Source organism: Enoplosus armatus, chromosome 18 (genome assembly GCF_043641665.1).
Source record: "Enoplosus armatus isolate fEnoArm2 chromosome 18, fEnoArm2.hap1, whole genome shotgun sequence".
NCBI lineage: Eukaryota > Metazoa > Chordata > Actinopteri > Centrarchiformes > Enoplosidae > Enoplosus > Enoplosus armatus.
In genome coordinates this window covers 4,222,840-4,249,825 of record NC_092197.1, presented here as the reverse complement: position 1 = coordinate 4,249,825, position 26,986 = coordinate 4,222,840, and the positions used below count along the sequence as shown (strand labels likewise).

Below are 26,986 nucleotides of genomic sequence, written 5' to 3'. Positions count from 1 at the left end.
GAAACGAGGGAAAAAGAGTGAGGTACAACACCAACAGTGAGGAGAAACAGTGGTGAGAGCAGAGGAAGGGAGAGGCTGAGGGAGTGAGCCAAAGCCGGGAAGAAGATGCCGTGACATTCGTTTAATGTGCAGCCGGGGAGTGCGGCGGGTGAAACCCACTAGACCCCCTTCACGACATTGAGCGTGCCCTCTCTCGGCCGCTCCACAACAACATTAACAACAACAGCAGCTCAGTGCACACACGGTGCATGTTTGCACACAAGCAGTAGTGGTTTTAAATTTTAATGGCAGCGGCTATTTTCATAGAGCAGCAGAGAGTGATTCAGAGATCGAGTGATGTGAGGGACAAGGAGCTGAATGAAGGGCTCCATGACTGAGGTCACGGATCAGACAGTGTGTGTGTGTCTAGCCTGCCGGCCACTGCCGCAAAGCTTCCCCTTAAGTGCCTACAAGGAGGGCAGTTTTCATGTGTGCGAGTCTGCAGTGAAGGCCAACAACATCAGATACTTAACTCAGAAATGATTGTTCCTGAGACTTGATATTTTTCTTAAAGAATAGAAAAAACAATGATCCCAAGGTTGTTTGACATGAAACTGAATTCAAGTAAAGGCCAAATGTGAAATGTGCGCAAACAGGAACGTTACTGAATCGGAAGCCAAGCTGGCGTATAAAATACATTAGACATAACACACATGACTTTCCAATGTAAATAAAATAAGCTTCAAGAAAAGAGTGACTAATGTGAACATCTAGGGGGATAGTACAGTTAAATGGCATTCCCGTCTACCCCAACAGACGTTAGATATTCTCCTGTTGCCCTCTAGTGTTGCAAAGGCAGAGCAGACTTCTGCTGCAGCAGAGCAGGATAGCAACAAGTTTGTGTCTGGGATTTGTATGGATTCTGTGTGTTTTTGGGGATGTCATGAAGCCATACCGAGGTTGAGGGTGACAGGATGATGTTTCCGATGGAGGCTTTAAGCTCGTCGATGGTGGCTCGGTTCTGATGCGTGCCGTTGTTCGGCTGAACGGGTTTTATTTCTACGTGGAACTTCCTGGGTTCATCTTCGTCCTCTGAGTCGCTGGACGAATAGAAGGAATTCTCTTTGGCATGTGAGCAACAAGAAAAGTTAAGGAAGAGAAACACTGAGAGAGAGAGAGAAAGAGAGATCATCTACAGTCCATTTTTATTTAGCTCTATCCTCAGAGAGCAGATGGGTGTGAACAGGAAAACAAATAGTAACAGATCCTTGAAGCCTTATGAGCTGGACTGGGCCTGTGGAAAGGATATCGTTTTCATTTGCTTCTGGTCTGATACAGAAGCCCTCTGCATCAACTTGGGGAACATTCTGCAAAACAGAAAAAAAAGTCAAACTTTGTTGCACTATTCAGTTAACACAAAATTAAAATAAATGTATTGCATGTGAATCGTTTCTCGAGACATTTTAAAGCAGCTAAATGATCAATTGTATTTATTTTATTAATTTATAAATGCTGCCCATCTGTTGATTTTATTTTCAAAAATACTTTGTATTGACATTTTCAATCAAATTTAAGGAAAGAGATTCTTTCAAATTGCTTTAAATTGGCCAATACATGTAATATTATACAATTCAAAATAGGACAAAAAAATGAACCTGTTTCATGGTTTCAACCATTTTTTTCTCTTTGCATATTAAATCTTCCTCCTTACACTAAATCTGAACAAAGCCAAAACTTTCAAACTTTGACTAAAACAAGTTTTTGTCAATCAAAATGTGTCTCGTCGTCCATGCTAATCAGTTTGTTCAGTGTAGTTCATAAAGGTTATCAATAGATGGAAAGTTCATCTTTCATTTATGGCCTTACAGATTTTATGGCATTCTGTTTCTAAGGTTTTACATAGACAGGAAATAATAACTCCCTCATCTGTACAAACACCATCTACAATTACAATAATATTACAAATGGAAATGGGTACAAAGTGGAAACACTGGAAACAACCGAAAACACACTGAGAATCCTTTAACTCCACTAGGAGAAAGCACTGGGAATTGTCCCAAGAAACTTCCACTGGCTGAAACACATCTGAAGAAACACATCATCATGTGCATCGAGAGCTGGCCATCATTTTTACAACTTGGATTATCATATCAAACATTTATATATGCTACTTTAGAGGATACATGAATAGTAATACAGGACAGTCAAAATGTTTAGAAAATAAGTTATAAGGTTCTTTCAAATTTGACAAGTTTGTGAAATTGATTTGCTTATTTTCATTTTTACCAAAAAAAAGTCTGGATATAAATATTTACTTGTGTGTGTGTTTATGTGTGTATTAGCTTGCTTACAGCGTTCTGGATGTCTATGGCTCCATAGTATCCAGGGGGAGCGCCATTGGCAGTGTTCTACAAGCACAAACAGAGAGACATGAATGAATGAGCAAAACAAACAAGAGGGGACACAGAGAGAGAGAGAGAGCGAGAGAGTCACATGCTCAAGTAGCAGAATGAAACGAAGTAGGACATCTTACACCTCCTCCTGACTGAAATCAAAATAACACACAAAGCTCACATATGAACTCATAGTTTAAGAATAACTGGTTGTTTGTTTTGGTGAAAATTATACTCACAGCAGCTTCAACTTCTGTGGACTCCCTGGAAGACAAAATCGTCACATCATGATGAGAAAGTCTTCAAATTATTACAGGAGGGAGAACAAAACTAAGTGTGTGAATCGTGCCAGTGGGCTAATAATGCAAAAGTCTTCACTCACGTGGAGTCTGTGTCCTTGTCTTTCCTACGACCTGGGATGCCAAATGGTTTTCTCTTTCTGGGTTTGGCACCTAAATACAAAAACAAAGCATTTTTCAACCACAGATTTAAAGACGTATCTGTTCTTCATCCCGATATCTAAAATATGAGTTTTAATTTGCTTTAAACATTCAATGTTTTACTTACGTAAAATGTCACTTGCAATGTATAATTTAAATTCTTTCTTGTATAATTTAATTTTGTAATAAGACTTACCTTCAGTAGCAATAGCTGCGTTGCACTCCTCAAACTCAATCGGTCCTAATGAGACAAAAAAAACCTTTAGGTTCATTTGGCACGGAAAGGGTCAAGGACCTACTGCTGTGAATGCTGTGAATGTACATCACGCAATAATCACACACACACACACACACTTTGGCAAATACACAACATGCAGTCTGGCGTGTCATAAAGAGTGTGTATACAAACAGAGCTGGGCTGGTCCCAGAGGGCAGACAGGGTCAATAGCGGAGTCAACTGTGAGTCTGGTGGCCCTCACAGAGATGTGACACTCCCTCCTGGGAACATAAAGCACTACTCTACAGCAGAGTCTTCCTCACAGAGACACACACAAAACCCCACCTGGGACACATGACTCACCACAATCATGAACCAATTCTAAATCAACGCAGGAGCCTTGGTATTCACAGCAAACAGCAGGTATGAAGACTAAACTGAGCTGAAACTAAACCTGCCAACACGGGACACGCAAGTGCACTAACCCTATTACAATAAGACAAACAAGTCCAAGATTACACGCAGCGAAGTGTTTAAAGCCACATGGACAAATCTGCTCTCGGGCTTAAGCAATGCCCTTCTCTCCTTCTCTCTGGCATGCAAAAGAATGGCCTATATAAAACAAACAAACATAATCGAGCACACACAAACACACAAAGCCACTAATCTACTGATTAATAGATTGAACTAACAAAATGTCACTTCTATTCCAGCCAACGACCATAATATCACTTGGAGCACAACCAGCCGCGGATTTATTTGAAAACAAAAACAACAACATTGCTTTTGGTTATTCAGAAAACAGCGAAAAACAACAAAGTTTACACTTAATTTAATGCTCATCAATTATACACATTTACCTCCGAGGCCCAGCACTTGTCACGCTTCAAGTGTGCCTCCAGAAACATTTATAGAGGCTTTTCAAAAAGGGACGGCGCTTTAACATACACATGCTCACACAAACACACATACACACACACACTAAAAGCTGCAGGAAAACCAGAGGCAAGACATGCAATGAGTGTACGTGTCAATCAGAGAAATCTGGGAGGTTGGGCTGGGTGTATGTGAGATGTTGTTATCTATTAGAAAGACTGACACCTCAGCAATATAATGGAACAAACTATAATCATTTCCATTAGTGTATTACTTACATTAGTCCATGTCATTCATATGTTTAACTCACACTACAGTGTATTCTATTCTCACACTCAAACAGCAGTTATACAGTTATGTGACAAGAATAGGCTGCTTCCCAGAAAACACCATGTCAATGCTCAAATTCCTAAAATTAAACTGTTTTTTCTTGAAATGCATGAGCTGGAAAACATGCAGTCTGTGTTTGCTTTCAGACCAGATAAAAACAGATATGCTGCATATAACTAGAAAGCTTAATAGCTTGCAAGATGAGCAGGAGAGAGAGAGATGGGGCAGGACCCTCTGGCAAGATTTCCGATACACTAACATGCCTTGACCTGAAAACAACAAAGCTAATGATATTTTAACTCAAAATGTATACAGTAGCAGCGGTCCAATGCGGTCTCCCCAGAGGATGCCAGTCACGAGCAGAATTGACGCATTGTTTGGCGTGTGCAATGCTGAGTGAAGCGCAGGGAAGCGGCGAGTCACGAGAGGCATGCATCACGCCAAGTGAAGTGGATAAAGTACACCAATGACCGATCTACTCTACTGTGCAATATCAGGCCTCTTCACCGCCGGCGAATACACAACGAAGCACGAACGACTGTGTGTGTGTGTGTGCGCGGGCAAGAGTTTCATGCCAATCAAAACTAAATTGGCATGCCATTCAAGAACTTTCTCTCATGGGAGGAAGTGAGAGGGACGCTAATTTCATCGTCACTGTACTGACTTAAAACAGGTACGAATATTTGAACTCATGAGGTGTATCTTTTCCTGGGGAGGAAGCTCATGATGATCTCATTTGACATCATCTTTCATTAAATGCATCAGTTGTTGATATTGTCAAACACAGGAAATAAAGAAGGACAGAGAAAGGGGGGAAATTACTGGAAAATTACAAATTGCATTCTTTATTCAAGCTCTGGGATGTTTAACAAATACTGTGGATCTACGTAAGGCCCAGGCAGAGCAGGAACTCTTTGCCGCTAGCATCCTGCGATTGCATCTGACAATATTTATGCACACCGACTGCAAAAAAAGTCTAAACACCAGACACGTGAATATTACCTAAATCTGGGCAGACATTAGGAACTGTTTAAACATCTCCTAAACAGACAGACGACTTTGTTTATGCAGGGGAAGATGTTTCTTTTCTTTCTACTCTCTGTGAGGGAAGCATGCAGTCACGCATGAGTGGAGAATGGTTTTTTAAATTGCATATGCTTCACATGGCACTGGGAGTGGGAGAGGGGCGGAGGGGGTTTGCGTGTCTGGCCCACCGCCAGTTGACAGCTCAGCTGGATATCGTTGAACACTCTGAACCCCCCTGCCTCGCAGCGTGTCACTTTGGGATTGTTTCCGCAATAGAAAGTTTATTCAACCTCTCTCTCTCTAAAGGCACTGGGCCGGCCATCCGTTCAGCTATTTAATCAGGGGACAGACAGGTTATTTTTCTGACAGGGCCGGGGCTGCTGCGCAATCCCTAATGAACAGCTTGATACAAGAGGAATTTTCTGACCGTTTTTTTAGCCTCAATTAATTCTGCTGTCCAAACAAATGAAGGCCACCACTCCTTGGACGCAGCGTCTGGACACAGGGGTCACCATTTGTGTACACACAAACACAGCAGAGGTGAACCGTTTGTGCCTGTGACCTGACGTAATGTAGTACAAGTACAGGCACTAGTGAAGTAATTGCGTATTTAACAACAGGGCTTTAAACCCTAACCCTAAGTAAAAGTAAAATAGACTATGGTATAAAAATCAAGCTTCAGAGCGACTAAAATAACTGCAAGACTGACTGACTGTCAGTGAATGAGCGGTGTGTGTGTGTGTGTGTGTGTGTGTGAAACAGAGGGAGGTGAGGGGGTAGAGCCAAAGGAGTCTGAGGAGTATTCCCTTGATTATTGTGGCATGGCAAAGTTTACACAAGAGTCATTGTTGAGCTGTGACCTCCTGAAAAGGTTGGTTCTGCCTGCTTAGTCTGCGAGCAAAGCAAAGCCCCCTGTGTGTCACATGCTTACTGGAATGCCAAGCCTGCCTACCTTTACTGCAGATTAATATGATTGACTCTGATGGCCCTCTCCTACCTCTAATTGCCCCTCTCTATACACCCCTACCCTCCCCACAAGGCAGGAACAGGCAGAAGGCCCGTTCCCCTGGCCACTAATGTCTTTACGCACAGCACAGACACTGACAAACATTATTAGAACAAAACACATAAGATTCTGGAGGCTTACCTGGTCTCTCCTTGCCCGTTCCTTTGCTCTCTGCCAGTTTCTGCAACAAGCTCTCCACTGAGGTGTTTTCAATGTTCCTCACAAATTCATTGTGGACCTACAAAATCCAAAATAATTAATCAGATTTACTTCAAGTACTTACAAGTTCAAGTGCAGCAGAATCTCATCTAAAATCCACATCCTCTGCCAGATTTTTGGATCCATTTAATATTGGGGGTAAGAATCTACACAGTTAATTGTTGTTCGATTTGTTCATCATTTAGATTCACTGCAATCAGTTAAGGTTTATTTTGGTTGAATTCTCTTACAGAAAATGTGATGATTGCCAGTACTCTAACTTGAGGTGAGATTAATTACATATCCTCTTACTGGCAGCACAGCCACATTCAAACTCACCAGCAAAGATGGAACAACACTTAGTAAATCTTGTATTGCGGCTTGCCATGCTTTGAGCCCGACGTATTCATTTAATTTAGTCCAAAATGTGGCTTCAGACTGGTATTTCTCCCTCCTGTGCTACTGCCGTTATGTTCAGGCTATTTCTGCTCATTCTTCATTGCTTGTTGATGAGTTTTGTAGTTTTGTAACTGTGATCAAATGTTTAAATCCATTATTACACAGACTGTATCCTGCCAGCTCCATACATCATATACTGTGTTTATGCACAATTTGAAGCTGCACTAAGTGACTTTAGTGCTGGAGGAAACGTACTAACTACTACGCCGTGTTGATTATGTTGCTTTTTCATCAAAGTTTAACAGCCGTTTACTGTAGTCAGGAAGCGCTTTTCCTCTTGCATTAGTCTTTACTGTATACACCAAGATATTCACTATTTTGTGACACTAGAATGGAATTTACTTCATTGAATATTTTCACATCATAACTGCTGGAACAAAATATGTAAAATGTTCAGCAAGCCAACATTAAACTCAGAGTTCAGTGCTTCTGACTTTTCTATTTTCAGTTATGTCATACCATACAAGCATTTCAAAGAATGAAGAAAAACAAAGGATTAGTATCACATAATGAGTGTTTTGTGCGATTTGTTTTCATGACAAATGCAGTCTGTTGCTGTTAGCTGTCCCTGTAACTCGTGCTGCTTTGCCTTTACTTGGTATTTAGAGCATTGTTTTTGTAATTGGCCTGTGGAGATATGCTGTACTTTACTGTCATTCTTTTGTGTCAGGTTGAATCATTGTTGTTGGCACAGTGGTCTGCTGATGCCCTTTGGGCAGTATCAGAGGAAGCATAGTGTTTGTTTGCTTGTTTGTTTTGGATGTGCATGTGTGCTTGTGTGTTTACTGAGGGGGAAGTGAAAGCGATGTATAGGCATGGGGATGAAGAACAGTGGCTGACTGCCATCTCACCAAACCATTTAGATGTGCGTGATACTGTAAGCACAGAGTGGCTCCACTATCAAACAAACACACACGCATACACACACATATGTGTCTGCCCCCCGGGCCCCTGTGGCGAGGTGGAGTGCATTAGCCTTCTGTGCCCTGGCAGGAGAGGATGTTGGGGGGGAAGGTGATGCGGATGAGGGGAGGGGGCGGCAGGGAGGTTGCCGCGGTGAGGAAGTATGCTCAGTGCAGCACACGCGATCTGTCAGGTGCTGCTGCCACGACGGAGGTCATCAACCTGCGTGCCCTGCTCGCCTCTCTCACACACACACACACACACAAACCTCGTCCCGTGGAGACTTTTGACCACATCCTTGAAACATGCATCTGCCTTCAAGGGATCCTCTCACACACACAAATGCTCACTTACAAAAACAAACACAGCACGCAAACTAACAGACACACCTGCCCTTATGTGAGTTCAAAAGCTCTCTACACAGAACAACACTCGTCTGCACGTCTTTCTACTCATGTTTGAACTTAATATACCTATATAAGGTATTTTCCTTTCTTTACACTGCTCACTTTTCCCTTCTCATCCTTTCATTCTAACCCTCTTATCCTTCATGGCCACTGAGCTGATGCTGGCTGAGCCTTGTCTGAAAATACCTGCAAGGTTGACATGATTACCAGCCACGACAGTATGTTGGTACGTTGGGTGTGTGATAAGTCCAGGATCACTGTTAATGGTTAACGGATGTTTGCGGAAGATACTATGTTAGTATGTAGGTGTGGTCCAACCCCTGAGTACAACATATATTGTAATGGTTAATGTCTATAGAGATCGTAATATCTATACTTTTTAAATCACATATATTTCATGTCATAAGAAGAAAAATATAGATTTCAAAAGCTGGCACCTACATTACCCACAATGCAACTTGACTGCTGACAGTTTGGTCGGAGATTCGGGTGTGTTATGCTAGAACCGGCTGATGTTGCCTCGGGCCACTAGTCTCAAGCAGAGATGAGACTCGGGATACAGAGGTCTAGTAAGCCCATTTCATTGTCAAACTTGTAGTGACATCACGTGAGGGAATTTATCACATTTTGCTTTTTCACATAGTACTCCACAAGACCTATAAACAGACTTTCATGTGAGCCTACAGTAAGTCATTACATAATATATCCAACACATATTGTATATTATTTTTGTGAATTTGTTGAAACATATGAATTTAAGCTTAAATTGTTCAAATACACTGCAGAAAGGATTTTAGGCTCTTTTTTTTTTTTGAGCCGGTGGCTATTGTAATGTTAGAGTGAATATAAGTGATAATAGTTCAGTGACCTCCTTTGATAATTGTAATATACTTGTTTACCTTCAGCCTATCTGCACTCCCTTAGCACACATTTCATATTCAACCACTGAAAACTGTAGAAGGGCAGGTTTTGTTTACTTTCGTGGCAGAACAAATGCTGTAATTCTTCACTCTCCTCTTGTATTCAGAACTAGTACAGTTGATACATTTGCAAATGTACTTTATCGTGAGTCTAAGTACTTGGACAAGGTGTGTGGTGGTTTTCACTTACTTGGCTCTTTAAACTATATGGCCAATTTTATTGACTGATTCAAGTGCAGACCATACACCATTAAAATATTAATTGGGTATAAAAATAGTATTGAAGAAATACTTCAGTTGGACAAAATGCAAGAATAATATCTGTGTTTCGGAGGTTGATATTTCAACTGTTGTTCAAAGAAAATAGAGGCTGAAATGAACGATAGCACAAACGTTAATAAAATGACTCCCAACAACACAGCATAAGGGCTGTATGTCTCCAGTGTGTGTTTCAGAGTGTATGTGTGTGCATGTCTAACTAAAACAGCATTCACAATATTTCATATTTTTAAACGCAAGTATATGTAAATGTATGATTTTGTCTGTGTGTTTGCTTGTCAGCATGAATGCCTGTGGGCTCAGTGACTAAGCACAATGTTACAGAGTTATAACTGGTTCCATCCTCCTTCGCTCTCTCCCTCCTCCGTCTCTCTCCCTCTCGCCTCACCCGTATGTGATAATAATATTCCCAAGGTCCCTCAAAACCTGGTTTCACCAAATCACAATTTCATAGACCGCTTGTTTTTTTCTGGTTTAGAAAGACTGGCCACTTGTCTTCAGGCAGTATTTTAATTTGGCTCAGCAACAGGCAGCAGCGCTGTCCATCTTCTGCTCAGTAGCAGGAACTGTGGGGCTGAATAACCTGCGGTAGCCTGTCGCTCCGCATTCTTTCCAACTTGCCGCACGAGCTGCAGGCTGGACCGAGATACTCTTGGTGGAGCTGCATCGCCCTCTATGGACAATGAGAGAACTACAGCAGCAGCAGCTCAGAGCAGCTTCAGATTGATGAGAGCAGAGCAGCAGATTGTAGTTAGTCTTGAGTTATTCTGTGTGGCACTGGTAAGTATGATTGCTGAATAAATAAATGAAGAGCTATCTCTGCTTAACGTTAATTACTGATTAATATAGTTGTGAATGATGTTTGAAAGCATTCACAATTGGATTTGATCGAACTTGATGTCATTTCCTCAAATCTAAACACACTCTTCCAGAAACAAACAAGCCTGTGCAGCACTTTTAACTATCAGACACAGGATTTGGCAAGTGTTTGGACTTCTGGAGGTGTTTTAGATAGGCTGAGAGGGAGTTTTGATCAGTTTTTAATTGCTTGGCATAAAAGGCCGAATGGACCATTTCCTGGTTCTCAGTTAAACGATTAGCGAGATCAAAGACGACACTAATTGATATGACACACAGTGAACCCAATGAGCACAGCCTCAGGTCAACAAGACACCTACTCCACCCACAGGAATGTTTGAGTGTATGTATGTGCGCATGTGTGTGTGTGTGTGTGTGTGTGTGTGCGTGTACACACTCACCTCTCCTATTTGAATGTGTGTTTCGTCGACAGACTGTGAGTATGACTGAATGATCTCCTTCATGTGGAGAATGTGGTTTTCTTCAATGTCTTGGAATTTCTGTAACAGAGGGCGAGGGGAGTTACGGCACGGCGATGCAACAAATCATCCAGTCGCTTGAAATCAAATTAAGTGCACGCCAACAAATCTGCATCATGGTGTCAGTCTCATTAAACGGGCATGAAAACAAACATAAGTTGCGGACAAAATGCAGCCTAGGAAACTTCACTTCCTTATTCTGTCCTTGCCACTTCCTGTGTGTCTGTCTGGGTGGTCTATGGCACTCACACACACACACACACATATACCTCCTCCCATGAGATGTAAATTATTCTGTTCATGAGATACATTGGCGGGGGTTCGCTCTTGGCTTTAAGCAGTAGTATGGTGTAGATCACAACCTTAAATGCTGGTATTTACTTCCATTTGAGTCTAACTCTGGACTTCTGGGGTAAACCAAGGAGAATGAGTACAAATAATTATAAACTGGAAAATCACAGTGTGGATGGAGAGGAAGATGAGCCTTTCTAACCACAAACACCAGGATGAAGAGCCTCTCACTACTGCATCTACACTACAGAGACATGCACACAAGTAGGACTGTACTTTTGTCATTTCACCATGATTAACAGCTAGCATACGCTCACACGCGGACACGCCCACCCACCCACAGACACACTCAGACAAAGAGAACACACATGTAGGAGCCCCGGTGATGTCAGAGAGCACATGTGTTCAGTGTTTATAACTCATGTCCACATGTGCTGCGTTTGAGATGAGCCATAGACTGTGATCCCGAGGAAGCAGAGCTGCAGCGCTGCGTTCTCTAGGGGAAAACAAAAACGCTAGGCTAACTGAAACCATTTCTGGTGGCGGAGCTGCTGCGGTGCAGGAGGATATGGAGGCCAAATTCAGTTGATCTGATTTTAATTTGGAGTTTATCTAATCAGGCCTTCAGATGGATCCAATCAGGGCTTTCCACAACGATTCCGTTACAGAGGAAAAAACACAATCTGGAGATGATACAGGGCACGAAACGTGGAACACACACACACACACTCACAGGGCTGACAGATTACACAATGAAAGTGTTGCATACCACAGAATCAGACAATAGACAGAGCACATATTTCATTAAAGCACATGCACACAAGAACAGGTAAAATCACAATACCTGTGCAGTTTCTGCCATCCTCTGTTCAAACTCTGACTTCGCTGTGGCATATTTCTCCACATATGACTTGTAGGTCTCTGTGGCTTTTTTGGCTTTCACTCCAGCCTGCAGAATATAAACAGACACATACATTGCTAACATGAGTTTATTTACTATACACAATGGCCCTCTGTTTTCCCAGATCAACTGAAAAATCTGCAAGGAAACCAAACTCCACTTAACATCTGAAGGCAAGAAGCTTTTGGGGTTAAAGTTTCTGTGTAGAGTTGAGTGTTAGGGCACTTCATCATGCCTTATTACCATACCATGATTATGTGGGTGTGTGTATGTGCGAATGTGACCTCCCACCTTGTCCACATCTCTCTGGGTGGCCCCCTCTTTGCGGAGGCGCTCCTGCTCCACAGTTTTGGCATTGTAGATCTCCTTGGACTTCTGCAGAGCCTGAGAGGTGGTCTGGATGTTCTGTACAGCCTCCAGGGTGGACGCCACCTCCTCTTTTGTCTAGCAACACACAAATGTCTCATACAGTAACTCGGCTAACAGCAGTTCTAAATAATGAGTGCAAGTGTCACCCATTGCTCTACTAACTACAGAGTTGATTCTTGTATAGTTTGACATTAACACAGTCAACACTTGTCCCCTTGTTTATTATGACAAAACAGACATAATTTCAGCGTATACAGAGGTCCTTTATGGCTCTGGTAAAACACTATTGCAGTTCCTCGGTTTCATTCTCCAGCATGTGACACAGAACTGTTGCACAGTACAGAGGGAAGCAGTTAAAGCTACATAGTGGCTATTAAAAAATGTATAAGACTCTGCTTTTGTTCCATCTGTAAAGCTCTTCACATCCACGTACTTGAAGGACATAAAACAAGAAATATATTCAGGGGGTAATAACCTGCAATTACAGCGGCCACACAGTAAGCTTGGTCGTTTGCTTTACTCATCATCATCATCATCATCATCACTCTGTTACTCTTTCTGACACAGTTATGGTATAATGTAAGCATTACTGGAGGAAGCAAAAGAAAACAACACTGGTGAAATCCTAAATTATGTACACATTTTGAGCATCTACTCCAAGATGGGTGTTTATTTTTTCATTATTCAGACCGCTTTACTGCAGTATGCACAGTATCTGCAAGTTAGCCAAGAAACACACAGCAGAGAGGAACAGGGAGTGTGGGGAAGTGACGGAGAGAAACTGTGACAGCCTTTTTGTCATGCTGAAAGCACAAACACAGCTCCACTAATTCCAAGCTCCTATTTTACTTTGTGCTCTGTGGCTTCATGCATGAGATATGAGCTGATGGTGCATCTCAGCAGGGAGGAGAGATAGAGGAGCGAGGTGTAAATAAATGCTTTATAGTATAACACTGCACGCTACGCTGTCTCAGGATGGAATCAACTATTAAACAATTTCCTTTTCTTGTGGAGGGTTGGCTCCAAGTCTATACTGTCAACTTCGTTCTCTCCGGGGATAACAGATAGAGTGCAAAACAACTCATAACGGAAATCAAAGAGGTGAGAGTAGGTCTATATTTAAACTGTCAATTATCCTCAGTGAAGACAAACTTGTGGCAACGCTGGAGCAGCAAAGTACTTGTGATAATTGGAAGAACAGTTCAAGGGAAGGACGGACAGACACGTGTATGCACAGGTATCAAACCTCAGATAATACCTTTTTGGTACCAACCACCAAAAAATGTCAAATACCAAAACCTGGAATGAATCCTTGCTCAGATTTGTTCTCCTCTTTACTTATTCTTTGATCAGACAGTTTCTGATTTAAATCATATTTCTTTCAGTTTTACACTGTATTTTATTTTGGCAACTTTTTTGTATAGCCGTTTGTATTACGACAACATTTAACAATTGAGAACTATGCCACAACTAGGTAGTGGAAAAAATGATTGTGTTGGTATTGGTACCGAAACTTTAAATGATACCAGAGCTTCCCTGATTCTCCGTCTCCTTACCTTTTTGTGTGCTTTGGCCTGCTCTTCCACATACTTCTGAACCTCTTTTATGAGTTCCTGTAGTTTCCTCACCAGCTCCATGTGACAGATGGCCAGCTTCTCTGTTGAGCTCTTGAACACATCCCATACTGGAGCAAAAGTCCTGAGGTAAAAGATGACACTTAGGATCAGAACACGGGCAAGACCTTCTTACGTGAATTCATACTCTTCAGAAAACTAAAAAGCTGTTTACACTCACCCAAGCTGAGAAAAGTTGCCAGCTGACTTGGCAAGTTTGGTCATAGACCTGGCATAGGCCTCTTCAATAGTACTCCTAGGAGAGAGCACAACACGCGCAGATGATACTTGTTAAATCATCATAAATGATCCCAAACAACAGTTCATTTAACCCCAAATTACCAGTATCATATGTCAATAATGTAAGGATAACAATTCTACCTTTAAAAACCCTTTTAATGTAGAGTATGGCAAAGTTTTCCCAAAGTATTAGCAACTAGGTTATGGCTCAAACAGGGCATGTCACTAAACAACTGAAGATGCCAGCCAAAAACACCCACTTTGAACTTGCAACACAAATGTTTGACCACATGCACAGTGTGTGGGCAAATAAGTGTGGCTTGGCTTGTGATTTGTTCATAAACCTCATTGAAGCTGACAGAGTATGAAAGCTAGTGTTTGAATCCCCTGCTTCACTCAGTTTCCTTTTTTGTTCCTTCATTCTGCAGCAAAGTGACAGGAGTAAAAAAACACACAAAAAAACACAGCAGTGTTATAGTGAAAGCCTGAATTATGCATGTCTCATTTAGCCAGCCTCTCTCTGCAGTTACTTCACAGGAACAAGGTCAGCCAGGGGGAAACAGGACAAATGTGCGCGCACACACACACACACACACACACACACACACACACACACACACACACACTCACAGACAAACAAACATCCAATGGAGGACCAAGCAATCTCACACACACAGCACAACAACCACACAGAGGATGGGACAAGATAGAAATGCATTATAGGCTACATTCTCACTGCCACATCTATGTGAGCCCAGAATAGCAGTTTATTTTTATACGTTAACATGCTGTAAATACAGCCAAAGTGCCAGGAGTAACGTCTGCCTTTTAATAAAACTACAATAAAGACTTAGTGTTTACACTTCTAACCCAGAACTTAGAAGTTTAAACTGTGTGTTGTGCACTGCAGAGGCACATACATCTTACAGAGAAGATTATTATTCTCCACAGCTCTTCTTCTTTATTGGTCACACGCACCTTTTGACCTCACATTCAGACAGGCACATATATAGTTATTGTTTATATATATTGGTTTCCTGTTTCACGCTTTGTATGTTGGAGGTTGTATTTTATGTTACATGCTGTTCGTGCCTGAGCTCCTTAAGGCAGAGATGATCTTAGTCTGATTGTAATTCTGTGGACTAAAATCTTCTTAGTTACCTCTTTTATTCTACGTGGACATGATTGACAATGTTTTGACCAGAAGAGGAAGAAGAAGTGACCTGAAGAAGACCGTCTGTGGTCAAAACATGAGGGTGAAAGTTCATTCTTGACCTTGGAAACTGTAGTTTGACCAAAACATTCTTAAAGAAATGAATCTTAAAAGACTTAAAGCAAACTCCATTCACTGAGGAAGACTGCAGTTGTGTCAAAATCCTAAGCATCCACGCAGGATTTGAGTACGTAGTGTGCTCACACTGGAATAGTGACAAAATAAAGAATACTCAAAACACTAAGTAAAATATGGCAGTTATATTAGTGGGCTGTGGATGGACACTATTCTCCCACAATGCAATGAACAAAAGAAATGGAGGAGCTGCTCATGGCTGAAATCGAAATAAACTGTGACTGCAGCTGAGACAGCTCAACAAAGATCTTGGAAGACAAACAAAATATAAAATGTTGTTTTTTGTATAGTAACTGCTCCAACAGTACACTTTGACAATTAGTATGCAGTACATATTGTATAGAGTTAGCATGCAGTATGGATTTGGGACGAGATGCAGTTGAAAGATCTGGAAAAGGCAACCCTGAGTTAAGATTATATTCAGTCTTTTTCAGTCATCTCCACTTGACTGAACTCCACTGAAAGAAGAACTGAGAAAGAGACGGATGGTCGACAGATGCTGGGAATATATGAGCACAGTGCACCGAGCTTCTTTCTCCACCAGAGGGAGCCACTTTGCAAAAAAAAACATGAAACATCACTCCGAAGTCTGTGAACTGAAAAGCCCGAGCCAACCTGGCAACTGGCACAGTGTGATTTCAATAAGGATACTCATTATTAATAAGACTTTCCAAACATCTTTCAATAAACACAGCTGATGGAGCACATCAAATCCTACACCAAGTGTTATATCAAAGTGTCTGATTGACTGAGTGCATTCCTCAAAGTCAGGTAGACAGTGGAATCCACTGCTGAATTCCAGTGGTAGACCATCTATCATGTGGCGGGTTATAAACACACACCTCTGACACAGTGAAGCTAATCTTTATGGAGCTGGGAAGAATCTCAAAAGAAGCTATTATTATGGTATCACCACGCTGCAGACACTGAAGGTGTGTAACATAATGCCAGGTTACAGGTGGGATACGCTTTAAGCTTCTTTCACAAAGAGGTTAAGTTTGCATAACATTCACACTCATCTACATCTATGTTTAGTCCCAGTGCTGCACTTACTGTGCCGATTAATTTTACATATGTGTTACATACATTCTGGAGTTTCATCTTCTCAAATGTGAGCATTTGCTGCTTTTCTTTGTCATATATCACAGAGAACTGAGTATCTTTAGGTTTTTAACTGTTGGTCAGACATAACAAGACATTTCCAGATGTCACTTTGGACTCTGAGGAGGCATTTTCTCACTATTTTCTAGATACTTCATAGGGTAAACCATTAATCGATCAGTTAATTGCAGCCCTAGTAAAAACAAACCCATACGGTGCCCAATCAGGCAAATTCAGCCTACTGACAGCCTCCGCCAAGCATTTGGGTGTTGTCACAAGCACAATGCAAGGAACTGGAACTGCAGGTGCCGACACATTATAACAGGTTAATGAGTAATGTGTTGTATGTGCTTGATTAACATGTTGTGAACTATGTGGAAATGGCCACTTCTTCAAGAATCACAGACGTGTATCAGACTATGTTGTCTTACCTTTCCCTGATGAAGTCTGTCAGCTCCTTGGAAGAAATTTGGCCATGCTTCATGTTATGGTAGAGCACGTCAAAGCCATTGTTTTTTTCTCCCTGCATACCAGAGACAAAAAAGAATGCAGATAGATCAGTCACTGGAACAAGCAACAAGCACCAGTCTAACAAACAACAACAATACCTCAGTTATTGATTGAACATTACCGTGAGAGCTTTTTCTACGAGCAGCATTCTCACTGTCTGCATAGCTTCCAGGTGCATTTGCAGCAGCCTCTGGTCAACCATACTCATCTTTGCCATGTTTCAGAGTAATGGATCTTAAAAATGTACATGTAATGGTACACTGGTCTAAAGCTCGAGCATATAATGTAAGAGATAGCCAGACAACTGTCCGTCTGTGTTGCCGTAACCATGCCACTGGGTAACGGTGTCCAGTTGCACAGATGCTTTAAAAATGCAAATGTACCTCTGAATAATTAATATGAATGAAAAATGTTGAGTTTACGTTTAAGAAAATGTTTGATAATCATAAATGACCAGACCCTTATAGTACAGATATAATGACACCCTTCTACTACTGATAATAATAGTAATGATAATAATAATAATAATAATAATAATAATAATGATTTTTGTAATGATGGCTTACATGGCAACAGGATACACAAAAAAAAATAAGACAATGAATAAAATCTAAACTGAATTGCAAGTTAAGTCAAGCAAAACAATCTCAATGAATTCAAATCTTGCTCAGAGGAACTCTCTTTCTTTATCACTCAGCTACTTCCTGTAATAGAGCTAGAGCGATTAATCAGCCAGGTCGATATGTCAGTATTAGCTTATTGCAGATATATTCTATGTGTATAGGTCGACCGATGAGTAACAAGAAACTGCATTACATAGGTTGTCCACCCGAAAGCACAGACAGGTGGATATCTTTAACTGTGACATGTCCTGCTCAGTGTGTATCATGGTCGCAATTAAGGAGAAAACAACAAAAAGAAATCGAAGGGTATCAAGATTTAATGCTTAATATTTTTGAAAAAGTATTGGCTTCAAATGTCTAGAATCGGCCAGGCTATATCCTGTATGTTAACTCTCTGATATCAAACGCTCGGACTGAGAGGAGAGTTGGCCCATGTAGACTGTGGGCAGCACAATCAATCACTCAGACACCAGCAACACTATGTTTAGCAGCTATGTGGTCTACACTCTGCACTTTTACAACGCACTATTCTTGACACACCTTCAACTCTAAGCTGTTTTGTTGTCACTTGTGAGAAGAGAAGAAGAAGAAGAATCACTTTACTTCCTCATTCATTGCCCTCCATTAGGCTGTGTCTTCAGTGGGGGGAGGAAACATACAAATCATGGCTTAAAGCTAAAGGAAGTGGCCTTCTTTTAAAACACAGATTATCTGAGAGAACAGACAGCAACATGACTGAACTACTGTACAACAGATTACAATAATAGCCACTGAATGAATGAATGGCTTTGACTGTGATAGCTTGTGACGTCTTGTTATGCAAATGGCAAAATATAATAAAGTCTGCTTATCAGCATCTAGAGGAAGCTAGCTCTACCTAAAAGTGTCCAATGATGACAAATAAGGAAACTTGTCCTTTTACTGAAACATAGGCTCAAGTCAATATGATAACAGCTCCGTCCGCCGCAGTTCATCCTCATTCTTGACTAAATGTGCGGGCCGACTTTGTTTCACCTCGACCCCGAGACTGTCACAGATATTTCCTGGTTCCTGGAGCTATCCACTGTCAGCAGTTTGGCTACAACATCAGTGCAGCTTTAACAAATGGATTTAGCCTTGTTTTTTTTTCACATTGACAAAGATGAAAGGTCAGGGGGTTTGTGTCAAAATTAAGCACAGACCTAACTCCAACAGGACTATATTTACAGAGCAAATAGACATTAAAAGGAAAGCATCCTTCTCTAGGCTACAGCTCACTGGCGTACTTTTAACCCCAGTGAGCAGACCACTGATATGTGCTTCCTGTTGTAACAAGATAACAATAAATGAAAGTTTAGCAGCTACCCTGCCTGCGGCAAACAGCATGACATACAAACTGCGGCACGCATTAGATGAGATGGGGTGAGACACCGGCAATAACACTAACCTTACATAACACTTCCACTATATTGCCTAAACTATAAGAAACACAAAGTGAGACAATTGGCCAATCAGCCGACAAAACAGGGAAGTGGCAAAAGTGAGTGAAAACACACAGCTCCATCAGACCAGAACGGCAACAGGAAGAGAGTCCATTCTGTGCAACAACTGTGCTCATATGGAATGTGATATCAATGAATACAAAAGAAAAATAAAAACAAACACAGGAAGCAGCTCAGGGCGTTTTTGGTCTCTTTCAGCAGGTTACAATACTGGAATTGATTCTGAAAGAAAAATACTCCTACTCCTTGAACAAACCTGAAACGTCTCAGGTTTATAAGTTAACTACAAATCTCTAATTAGTCTTCAAGCTAGTTTCGGGCTGCACCACTACATCTACATGAGCAGCGGCAGGGAGAAGTGATGCCGCGCAGTTTCTCAATGCCCTCGTCTGGACACTCATTGATGAAAGCCCTCGTACTGGGTGTTTAATATTCCAACCACACATTGTGAAATTCAGAAGTACTCATTATGCTTGGATTTAGATGGAGAGGTTTTTAACTCTCTGCCCCACCCCAAAGGGAGGATAACATGCTGAGAGGTTAGCACACATGTCAATCACGGTTTGTTTGAGCAATAGCACAGTTTGCAGCTGAGACAGCTTCCAACAGACGGCTAGAGTTCATAAAAAAAAAAAGAGTGAACAACAGTGTCAGCTGTCCAATATTCAGTCTGTGCCAATATTATCAGTGACAGAAACAGATCCCAACATGAACTTAAAATCCTGGCTGTAACACACTGCACTGTGTCTGCACTGCACAGGCTGCAGGGGACCCAGCGTCTTTGTATGCTTTAGGCAGACAAAAAGAAAATGTAGGTAATAGTCCAGCAACTAGACTGCTAGTTGCTAAAAGCATTAGTGCACATTCAGCCGTGCACTAATGCTTTTGCTGGGAGGAGTGGTTTCACTCATTCAGCATGGAGAAGGCGAGCTTCGACGGACAAAGCAGCAACCTCACTTACTATTAAATGCAGAATTGAATATACAGCAATAAACTATAACTTCTGGTCTGAAGTCATAATTGTTATGTTAACAAAAGCTTAACATTAGTGAAATAGCTTTGATTCTTGATTCTGCCACCTCTTTCCTGAAGACAGTTTAACCCTTTCATTTCTAATAATAATATGATGACATATCGTCTAAACTTAGAGTGGGCTACATAGTGTCTGATAAACTTAGGCAAAGATTAAGTTCAGAAAGGTGTATCACAAACACACACTACTACACAATAACACACACTACTACACAATAACACACACTACTTGAAGTTTGGCATTTGAGCTGTAATAATTGGTTGATTAATCTAAAAATAATCAGCAACTATTTTGATGATCGATTAATCATTTTGTCATTCAAGTCATTTTTCGATAAGAAATGCCAAATATTCCCTTGTTCTAGCTCCTGCAATGTGAGGATTTGCAGCTTTCCTTTGTCGTATGTGACAGTAAACTGTTATGTTTTTGGCAATTTGAAGACGTCAACTTGGCAATGAAAATAATCACAAATTGCAGCCCTACTTCTAATGTTAATGTTTTGTGTTTCAATAAAAACAAATAAATACAAAACAAAGAACACAGAACACAGCGTTGAAATAAACAAAATCCCACAGGACACTCTATCTAGTCTCATATCAGGATATCATATGCTATATTGATATATTGCCCTGCTTTCTCATCAGCAAACAGACTCCAAAGTCAGGAAGATATTTTAATGACCAAAGTTTGAGATGCAGGCAGTGGTATAATCAAATGGCTCTGTTCTAGTCACCACGAGGCCATGGCCGGAAAACACACCACAGACGGACAGCTTTTAAAATATACACTGTATTGTGCCTTCACAGACAACAATAACATCAGTGTAATTACAGAGCGAAATCAGCACAAAAAGAAACTGTTAGATGGCTCATATCCTTAATCTGAAACACCACCTTCAAGGACAGATAAACAAAACCACAGTGGTGCAGTTTATCATATAACTTCTGCCGGGCAGAAGAGGACAAGAACTCACTCTCCTTCTGGTCAAGTGCAACACTAGTTTCAATATCCTGTGTGTAAGGAATCAAGTGTTTATTGCCTGACAGGCAATAATGCAACCTGTGACACAGAAAGAGCCCTGGCTATCTCTAAATATTATACTGCCTTCATCTTCTAACAATAACAGATAACTAAGATGAACTAAAGCTTGACAGTCTTCAAATGGCTTGTTTTGTCCGCCCAACAGTCCAAAATAAATTAAAATATTCAGTTCTCCATCTTATAAGACAACGAAAAGCAGCAAATCCTCACAAGTGAGAAGCTGGACCTGGCTCATGTTGAAACAATGACTTCAACAATTGTGAAAACAGTTGCAGATTATTTGTCTGTCAATCGACTAATTGATTCATCATTTCAGTAGTATGCATGTAAGATGTTATGCTAAATAGGATTACGGAAATAAGACTGACTTGTTTTTCTTCACGTTTTACAAATCTACATGTATCTGTAATTTTGTCATCATAATTTGTGTATACTGTGACATAATGTTGCTTGTCTATTCTGTACACCGACATCTACTGCATGTCTGTTCGCCCTGGCAGAGGGATCCCTCCTCTGCTGCTCTTCCTGAGGTTGCTTCCATTTTTTCTATATTTTTGGGGGAGTTTTTCTCTTATGCTGTACAGATTGTGAAGCCCCCTGAGACAAATTGTGATTTTTGATATTGGGCTGTATAAATAAAATTGACTTGACTTGCGGAAAATAAAATATTACACATACCTCTACACAGAGTCAGTGTTAAATAAAACACATTGGTATGCAGGCTGCGAAGTGGAACTACTTTACAACTACACTTTTCTCTTACAACAAAAAATACTTTGCCATGGCTGTTGAAGTGACTGCTGTAGTGTATATAGTATGTGCATTCATCACATAATGGTGCAAAATATATCATAGGTAGCCTAAGTGTGCTTTAGGAAGTCTTGGTCATATAATTTCCACTAGCAACTAAGTAAACCTGGTAAAATCAAGAGCTGACGTGACTCCTTTTCAGGCTCTGAATGTATACTCAGGTAAAAGCAGTGGAAAGAAGTGTGACTGCACACTTTCATTGAGGAATTTAGGAAAAGCTAAACAAGACTGCCTCTCTCTCCAGATTGTACGATGGCCTGGTGTAGCCTGCAGACCCCAGAGCCTTGAGCACAGAGCCGGCAGACAGCAGGATGACATCAGAGTGTCTGCCCTCGGTCATGTGACCAGAGAGGTCTGGGAGCGGTGCACTGAGCTGTGGCATTAGAGCAAAAGCAGCACATGTAGTATGTGGTAAGCACACAAAGGTTGGGCTTTGTTTGTGGTACAAGCATAATTGTAGAAGAACTTGACCCCCTCTTGTGGAAAGGGGTGTGGCATCAAGTGCATGGCTACTGGATAAATGCCAGGACAGGTTAGTTTATCACAATTTATGATCATTTAAGCACCTCTAAACCCAGCTTATAGACAGGACTTAAGACCTGGAACACAAGCAGTAAAAGATAAAGACAACAACCACCATGAGGCAGGATTTCTGTTTCAAGCAAAACCTTTTCACTCTGGGGGAACATTACAGAAATGGCTCTTTGCTGTAACCTCACAACTCAATTTGTGTATTTTAGGCTCTGTTGGTGCCGCTTCGCCGCTGTCCATCTCTTCTTCTTACTTCAGTCTTTGCTGCATTATTGCGTCATGTCTGACTACAACTGGTGGGAATGTGACTGTGAAAGTTGCACATAGTGAGTTGTGTGAGAACCTATTAGACCACACACATAATACAGACACCGGGGAGATGAAGGCCATCCTGGGGCTGTTGGCTGTATCAACACTGTTTGCTTATCACACTGCCATCTCATTTTCCCGTGACATGCTGGAGGCTAACTAGACTCCACATTAAACATAAGCTCATCATAAGAGTGGGGGTAAAACTAGAGTATTAGGCCCACTACCTGCTACCTTTGTTAGCCTGATATACTAATTCACTTCCTTCAGCACAGGCCACAGTTAACTTACTTACGCATGCACATTTCACACAAAAAAAAAGGGAAATGGCCATTTGAGGCGCGCAAATAAATCCAGTGAGTGGAAATGTTGCAGCCAGTGACCAGTCAAGCGCTGCAGCTTTGACAGCGAAACGACATGGCGATACCATGTCTGGCTCCTAATTCCTAAAGAACTTGTTTATTCAGCTGAGGGGAGATTTTGTCTGCATCAGAGATGCAAGCCAAGATTACATACGAGGAAAAGAATGAACAAAAATGTCTCTACAGAGTGAAAGGGCACAGAATGGAGATAGGTGTATACTCATGAATGCTGTGCAAAAGTGAAACAGATCAGAAAACATTTAGAATCTGACAGCCTAATGTGTGTGTGTATGTGTCTGCTTGAGGTGATGATTTGTAGTCAAGTCAAAGGGAAATGGATGCATCTCCTAATGCCAAGTGTCTGTGTGTGTGTGTCCTGCATGTTAAACACACAGCTGATCTTTGCCATCACTGGATTCTCTTGTGGCCCACTGCAGGGCACAAAGGGCAGATTGAAGAATCAGGAGTGTCTCGGCTCTCCTCTTTTCCATTCAGTCAATGATGAAGTCTCCTTTAGAAAAAATATTTAGAGGTTGACAGCACTGTACTTCCGTCGCTGCTTTATTAATTAGCTTAAGGTTAGTATCAAGTAAGCATGTAAGCTCAGTAACCAAATACATTTTACCAGCTTTGCTAGAAGAAGATTCCTAATAGCCTTCACCACCTGGAGCTGAGGTCAAATGAGGCTAAAAACTAGAGCTGCACGTCCCACCTTAGGGAAGACTGGGATACAATATTAATGGAGATCATCTCTAGCTGAGGTACTGGTTGACAAATACACAACAATATTGCAACAGCCAACAAACTAGACATGCATAAACTTCAACATATCAGCACTAAAGCCATATTGGATATATGTTTTGGCAACATGAACTGTAACCTAAACACTACATTTCCAAGAACACAGAGTATGCCTAATGATTGAGTAAAGCAATAGCACATTTATTAGCATATCTCTCTTATTCAGCTATTGTCAAAAACCACTTGGTCTCAAAGGAAAAAAAGAGAGAGACCAAAGCAAAGAGACCACAGCATTTTCAAAAATCCATAACATGAGCCATACTTGCTGCAATACGTTGCCTTAGCTTAGAGCAGTAGCCTTAATGAAGTTATGGCCCTTGTTGTTTTCAGTTTTGATAACACTGTCTTTATGGCTTTAGTGTCATGCAAAAAAGCAATAACAGAAAGAAAAGACGATGAAAGACAGGCAGGTCGGTGAGGGCAGAATTGAGGATGACATGATATCAGTAATAAAGACAGGCTTTTACTTTTCAACCTGCTATAGCCACGTCAAAAAGGGGAGAGAAATGACCTTTCGGCCAATAAACAGACACTACTGTACACTGCGTAATAATAATAACACTACGCACACGACAGAACTGGCCATATAACAGATTAGCTAAATGTCCAATACAGTATGAGGGTGATTTCGTGTTTTAAAAGCTGTTCTCTTAACTTACTGAACATCTGGCCTCTCACTAAAACTTTGTGACGGAAGAAAATGACGCGTACGTCCAAGGGCTGTGACTGACAGCCGAAGCGTCCAATAGCATTCATGGAACTGACCATAAACATTCCAAGCAAGCGCGAGAGGGCCAATTAGCGGGAGCAGGGGTGGATTCCTTGAGGTTTCAAGTTAGATGCGTTTACAGAGGCCCCAAACCCCGGGGTAGCAAAATAATAATCGCCGAGGAAAATGAACGGTGGCCGGGGTGCTGCTGACCAGTAAGTCTGGCGGCACCGGCCACCTCCGCTTCAGCAGCAGCAAGCCTATGAACCGGACGGCTACCTCTGCGACGTGATTTCTGGCTGACATAAACATGATAGGGAGGGAACACAGCAAGAGAATAATAAGGAATAGCACCGGTGTAAACACCGTGAATAAAAAAGGACTACCTACCCAGAAATTCTCTAGGAAGTAGGGCGTTATCATCTTGTGTTATTCCTCTTCGCCGCAACTCTTAAATTTGTTGTAACGCAACTTTTAAAGCGTAAATCATCCACCGTCCTCCCCCCGTTTCTGTTGTATCTGCCTTTCCCCGTTTTCCTCCTCTCCCTTTCTTCTCCCTCCCCACCTACAGACTCCACCTCCACTCGGCTGTACTGAGTCTCTCTCCCCTACGGTTTCTTCCCGTAGAAGTTGTATGTAGACATTAGACGGAGGAAACAGCGCTCCCAGTGGCGAATAATATCACCAGAGTAAACGACGGGCAGTCGCTGGGTAGAAATGATGCCTTCAGGTGCTCCGCGTAAACTACTCCACTCGTGTAGATTGAAAATGTTGCAGCGGCAGTTTGAGGAGGATAATAGGAGCTGTGTTTTTTTTCATGCACATTGAAATGTCGTTATTACCGACAGGGATCTGGTACACATATCCGCCCAGAGACTTACAGTGACAAATGATGGCTTTTTAGGTCCATGCATGATGTCAGCTTATGTAGATCTGTTGTTAAGTACAGCAATTGCCAATTTTATAGCGTCGTTTGGTTTGCCTAATTGATAACTGCCTTTATCTTAAGAAATACCATTTTAAATAAAACAACCTTTAACCTGCTTTTCCTTAAAAAAACAAAACAAAAGACAAGAAGACTTGAGAGATGTGGCACTCAGCATTCAAGTTTCTACTTCTACCATGTTCATATTTGTGCAGCTGCAGCAGAAAAAATGCTCTACAACGTTTTGAGCAAATACAAGACAAAGGCCCATGATAATGTAAACAATTTATTGGAACAATGTACAGATTCAAGCAATGGTAACCAGTCACATCCACTATATCATCTTACAAATATTACAAAATTACTACAGTACAATATAGATTCTTTGCATGATCCAAAATATTTGGTGGCCCCAAAAGTATTATTTTTAAAATTCAGCAGCTTATTAAAAAAAAAAAAAAAAAAAATCAAACCATGTCTATCAAAATGATGTTTTTGCTTTTACTAGCAAAAAAGATGAAGGCAGATAGTCTAATCAAGTTTGAAGGCTAAATGAGAATACAGGAGTTCTTTGACTAGACATTCCTTAATATTGGTGGGTGCTTTATAAAATACAAATTTTCAATAAAGCTTCATAGAAAGTCAAACGTATATTTGCAAACATTATGTTTGTAAGTTATCAACCTACGTCTTTGCTTTTAAATTAGGCGTTACCTGTTTCTTTAGATACAGTATACTGTATATCTATGGCAAAACACCAACAAAACCTCAAAGTATTTGCTCTCAAGGCATTTCTTACACGTTACACTAAATATTTACCGTAGTCTGATAACAATCACTTTTGACAAAAAGTACATTAAGTATGTGCAAATTACCATTTTATTCTTCACCCCTGCCTTGCAATTGTAATCACATTTGACAGCTAGCAGTGTTGCACACATATAACAATGTCAATTAACACCCATGGCTATCCATTTTTAATATGAAGGGCGAGAGTTTTACTAATCTTTACTTGTTGAGAGGAGATGCATAAAGGCATACACATGGGGAAATGATAACAAATAACACTGAACACAGACAACCTGAGGTTAACACATAGAAAACACATATTCAAGTAGTGAAACACAACTACAATGTATAGCAGCAGTCAAGTCAGAAATGCAGCACAGTAATGGTGGGGATTGTTTCACGTGTGTTTGATAGACCTACACTCTTTCA

General features: G+C 41.1%; 1 protein-coding gene across 2 annotated transcripts in view; it reads right to left on the bottom strand.

The window, feature by feature from the left end:
• The window catches only part of fcho2 (FCH and mu domain containing endocytic adaptor 2), a 40,212-nt gene extending 14,879 nt beyond the window's left edge, over positions 1-25,333 (bottom strand). For both annotated transcript variants that reach the window (XM_070924225.1, XM_070924226.1), the window contains exons 1-14: positions 25,234-25,333; positions 17,065-17,156; positions 14,126-14,200; positions 13,888-14,029; positions 12,254-12,406; positions 11,906-12,010; positions 10,693-10,791; positions 6,409-6,505; positions 3,009-3,053; positions 2,755-2,824; positions 2,612-2,636; positions 2,331-2,387; positions 1,289-1,346; positions 935-1,110 (exon numbers count right to left, since the gene is read on the bottom strand). In XM_070924225.1, coding sequence (XP_070780326.1) covers positions 935-1,110; positions 1,289-1,346; positions 2,331-2,387; positions 2,612-2,636; positions 2,755-2,824; positions 3,009-3,053; positions 6,409-6,505; positions 10,693-10,791; positions 11,906-12,010; positions 12,254-12,406; positions 13,888-14,029; positions 14,126-14,200; positions 17,065-17,156; positions 25,234-25,266 — 1,227 coding nt within the window. In that variant the 5' untranslated portion in view covers positions 25,267-25,333. The remainder of the gene's footprint in view (positions 1-934; positions 1,111-1,288; positions 1,347-2,330; positions 2,388-2,611; positions 2,637-2,754; positions 2,825-3,008; positions 3,054-6,408; positions 6,506-10,692; positions 10,792-11,905; positions 12,011-12,253; positions 12,407-13,887; positions 14,030-14,125; positions 14,201-17,064; positions 17,157-25,233) is intronic.
• Positions 25,334-26,986: the final 1,653 nt, after the last annotated feature.